The 4268-nt window shown below is 34.6% G+C and overlaps 2 protein-coding genes across 3 annotated transcripts in view; one reads left to right on the plus strand and one right to left on the minus strand.

Moving 5' to 3' along the window:
- The window catches only part of LOC115246022 (CREB-regulated transcription coactivator 1-like), a 29569-nt gene extending 29222 nt beyond the window's left edge, over positions 1–347 (minus strand). The window contains exon 1 of one of the 2 annotated variants that reach the window (XM_029824591.1): positions 164–347. In XM_029824591.1, the coding sequence (XP_029680451.1) occupies positions 164–277 (114 nt within the window). In that variant the 5' untranslated portion in view covers positions 278–347. The remainder of the gene's footprint in view (positions 1–163) is intronic. The other variant, XM_029824594.1, reaches the window with a different exon arrangement.
- A 598-nt stretch (positions 348–945) lies between these two features.
- The window catches only part of LOC115245972 (mucosa-associated lymphoid tissue lymphoma translocation protein 1-like), a 3658-nt gene continuing 335 nt past the window's right edge, over positions 946–4268 (plus strand). The window contains exons 1-11 of the mRNA XM_029824509.1: positions 946–1524; positions 1604–1767; positions 1847–2033; positions 2103–2370; positions 2434–2526; positions 2704–2929; positions 2999–3182; positions 3323–3537; positions 3611–3709; positions 3806–4077; positions 4154–4268. Of these exons, the coding sequence (XP_029680369.1) occupies positions 1388–1524; positions 1604–1767; positions 1847–2033; positions 2103–2370; positions 2434–2526; positions 2704–2929; positions 2999–3182; positions 3323–3537; positions 3611–3709; positions 3806–4077; positions 4154–4258 (1950 nt within the window). The 5' untranslated portion in view covers positions 946–1387 and the 3' untranslated portion in view covers positions 4259–4268. The remainder of the gene's footprint in view (positions 1525–1603; positions 1768–1846; positions 2034–2102; positions 2371–2433; positions 2527–2703; positions 2930–2998; positions 3183–3322; positions 3538–3610; positions 3710–3805; positions 4078–4153) is intronic.

The following is a 4268-nucleotide window of genomic DNA, read 5'->3' on the forward strand; positions in this document are numbered from 1 at the left end:
GGGGGGGGGGCACGGGAGGAAAGGGGAAGCGGGAGGGGGGGAACACACTCGTTGTTTACGTTCTAACATCTGAGCCGAGGGAGGTGCACGGACGGGTCACGGTGCCGCGACACGGCATCGACCCTTTCGGCGCGCGCCAAAAGACCTACTGGTATTTCCTTACTCTGCTCGTGACGTCCGAAACCTCCTTCATGATCGCCTCGAACGCCGCCGAGTCCTGCGCCTCTTTCTGATTCAGCAGCGCGATCTTTTCACTGAATTTCCGTGGATTCGCCATGATGGCTCGCGGCACTAGTTTTTCGCGGACCCTCGCGGAACCCGGAGCACCCACCACCACCACCACCACCACCACCGCCACCAACCACCGCCACCGCCGCCAACCACCACCACCACCACCGCACACAACCACCACTACCGTTACCCGCTAAGCAACAGCACCGACCACCACCCTCGTCGGGGCGCTCCGTCCCCCCTTGCAATTTCTCCCGTTTTTCTTTTTTTCCACTCGTTCGTCGTACCGCGACGCGCACCACCGTTCGCGGAATCTCGCACGGACGACAATCGCGCTTCGTAACACGCGTAAACCGTTACGTGTGCCGTCTCGATAGCACTGGCGAACACTGATACGCAAGATCATGCGGCGCAGCGCGCCACGCGCATCGCGCAGGCGCGGGCGATTTCGCGGGCCGATTGGTCGCGATCGTAACCCCACCGTGCGACCGCGTTCGCAACGGAGAGTCCTAGTAAATTTTCGCGACACTCAATTTCCTAGTCGCCGATGTTTCGTATCGCGATTGCGGGTTTAGGGAGAATTAGTAATCTTTTAAAATTGACCAATCGAATATTTGATATAAAAGATACCGTACTTGTGCAATACTAGACGTATGATTGGTTGATTTTTCTCTGCGCATATGCGTCTGCGCAAGTTCGAGATCCTTGTCATCTCGTTCTGTTTATTAATGCACGTGACTAAGAAACTTCATGTATAATATGCCATGCAGTGCTTTTTTTTTCACACATTGCACATATACATGTATCTTAAAATAATATATGTATATATATACATAAAAGATGAAATATATATCTCCAAATATGTGTGTATCGTGTTTTGTAAACTTTCATAAAATATTTTTATATTTTTGTATTTCGTCTAAATTTTGCGTGTAAAAAAAGGATTTAAAATAAATACAATCCAAAATATATAATATACATATGTCCAATTTTAGTTTTCCTCCTATTATCAAGAATAATGTGTATTGTGCAACAAGTAGTATACTCTCTCATTTGACAGCTCCAAGAAAATCGCAACGTCAATAAGATTACAATTCAATTCTTTTAATTGTGTGAAAATAAGAAACAAACTACATCGTAATTACGTTAAGAAAGAATGGCGAAAATCGACGAAGATATGTCTTTGGAACATATTCCACTGGTAATATACAACGAATTAATCAATGAATTAAATAAAAATTCGAATTGGCAAGTGCTGGCAGTTTGTGTAGGCGAACAACTCGGATATCAATGGTAAAGAGAAAACATTTGGATAACGATTCTAAATTGAATGTTTACTCTTCATATTCTCTTATACATTTGTTGTGTACAGGAATTCATGGCTACAATCCTTAGAACAGAATATGAATATGACAAAAACACCAGCAGACAATCTACTGTTTGAACTAAATATAAAAATGTGTACAGTTGGTATATTGTGTACATTACTTAGAGATTGTGAACTTGGTAGTGTTTTGTCAGTTTTACATCATCCAGGTAGTTGTAATATATATTCCTCAATCATTTCAAAATTCATAATTTTTTATTTGTAATATAATTTTTAATATATTATTAGAGCCATCGATAATTATCAAACATCCATCTGATGGTATGGAATGCGATTCCTTAGACATATCCTTTGGTCAACATCTTTGTCTTTCTTGCAAAGCTAATGGTATACCACCTCCAAGTTATCAATGGTATCGTAATAATATGGAGTTGCAGGAACAGCAGAGTCATGAACTTGATATCATTATAAATAGGTAAAAATATTGCACAAACAAAAGTGTATGATACTAGATTCATTGATCCGTACATATAACTATTTACAGTTGCGATCAAGCTGGAGAATATAATTGTAAAATCTCACAAGTAACTAAAGATGGAAAGACAGTAAATTCTATACTTCTAACAAAATCAGTCTTTGTAAATATATCTCGTATGCCTGTAGTAATACAGCAGCAACCACCCACTTTCTTAGAGATTAAAGAAGGTGAGGACTTTACAATTAAATGTATAGCGCATGGTCATCCCAAACCATGTTATCAATGGTTTAGAGATAATACAAAGCTAGAGGAAGAAACATCAAATGTATTATATGTAAGTATATATAATATTAATGCTAGAAACTTATATCTTTCATAACAAAGAATACTATTCCAGATAAAACAATTTAATTCCAAGTATGAAGGAAAGTATTACTGTTACATAAGTAACGGTGTGAATGAAGTGATTACTCAAAGAAGTCATATAATGGTAAAGATTATAATTATTCATTATTCTGTGTTGTAAGAAACCTATATAAATACTAAATTATTATTATTTTCTTGTCAAAACTTGCTATTAATACAAAAAAAAAAAAACTATATACCTACATAAAATTATAAAAAATTAAAAAATATTTTAAAATTGTTAATATATGTATATTCATAGATGGATCTTCCTCGTGAAAAAGCAGTTGCAAAAATAGCTTTAATCGTTGCAAATGATGATTATGAAAATCACAAATGTTTAGAGACACCTAAAAATGATGCTGCAAAAATTGGTAATCTATTGAAAGAGATAGGTTTTAAAGTAATCTGCCTTGTAAATTTATCACTTGAACAAATGAGGAATGCTATGAAAGTATTTAGTCAAGTTTTAACAGAAGGAGTCTATGGTAAGTTGTTACAGATATGTTGTACCAAAATATATATAATATACTTATTAAAATTTGATACCAATATAGGATTGTTTTACTATGCTGGGCATGGCTTTAAAATGCAGGAAAATTACATGCTTGCTGTTGATGCACCAGCATCTTACTTGAGAAAAGATGCAATTTGTGAGAGTGAATTGTTAGCTATATTATTGCAAAATGATCCTGCTCTTTTAGTAGCAATATTGGACATGTGTCAAACTGTACCACCAAAGTAAGAATTTCTGGTTATAGCATCTATATATATATATATCTGTGTGTGCATGTGTTAAAAATTTAATGATAAAGCAAATTAATAGTTAAGTACAATTAGGTACTTAAAAATGTATTATATAAAAAATTATTGTTTTTTAGAGAATGTAATCCTGATATTCATAATGAAATACCAAAAGTTGAAGAATACAAGAGTAGGAAAAATCTTCGAAATTTAGTCCAAGCCTATTCCACATCTAGTCATCGTCCTAGTTATGAAAGAACAAATAGCAAATATGGATTATACGCAATGCATTTAAGCAAATATATCAGTAAAAATATCCCAATCACAAAAGTATTTGAAGAAGTAGGAAAATGTAAGACACAAACAATTTGCATGTATAGTCCCCATATCTCCTAATAATAATTTTTCTTAATTTGTATTTGCAGCAATAGATAAACAGTTAAAAGGAACAGAGCGTAATCAAATTCCAATGTTTGCATTAACTATTACTAAACCCTTCCGTCTTACTGATGCAATATACAAAAGTAATTATACAGATGAAATTCTAAGCATTCTCAAAAAAACTTAATTTGAATATTTTTAATTTATTGTACATTGTATGGTGCGATATTTTATTGCAGGAGATCCATCATCTATGCTGAATAATTTCAATAACTTAATAGCCTTTTCAAATAAATCTTTTGAAATAAGCTTTAAGCGAACTGGTATTGTTGCTAAGGGTACAATCTCGTTATTTATGGAGCCTTATTTAAACGTAATCAACATTTCAGTATGTAACTTGGAAGATCTAGAAGTAAATTTTTTTAACTTTGTACCTATAAAGCGGAATAACTTGTTTCAAGCTACGGGTTTCAAACAAGAATGTTGGATACATAATCCACAAATATGTCAGGTATATAGTAAACATATTTATATGAAGCAGATATATTAGCATTAATATTGTAAAATGTTTTTTTAACTTTTTACAGGGGCCTTTGGTTGTATCTATCTCAAAAAATAAAACTCCTATTGATGCAACGTTGTTGCACATTGAAAATTATATTCCACTGATATTAAAAAGTATCAATAACTAACATATATATA

Source organism: Formica exsecta, unplaced genomic scaffold, assembly GCF_003651465.1.
Source record: "Formica exsecta isolate Colony F162 unplaced genomic scaffold, ASM365146v1 scaffold138, whole genome shotgun sequence".
In the NCBI taxonomy this organism is placed as follows: domain Eukaryota; kingdom Metazoa; phylum Arthropoda; class Insecta; order Hymenoptera; family Formicidae; genus Formica; species Formica exsecta.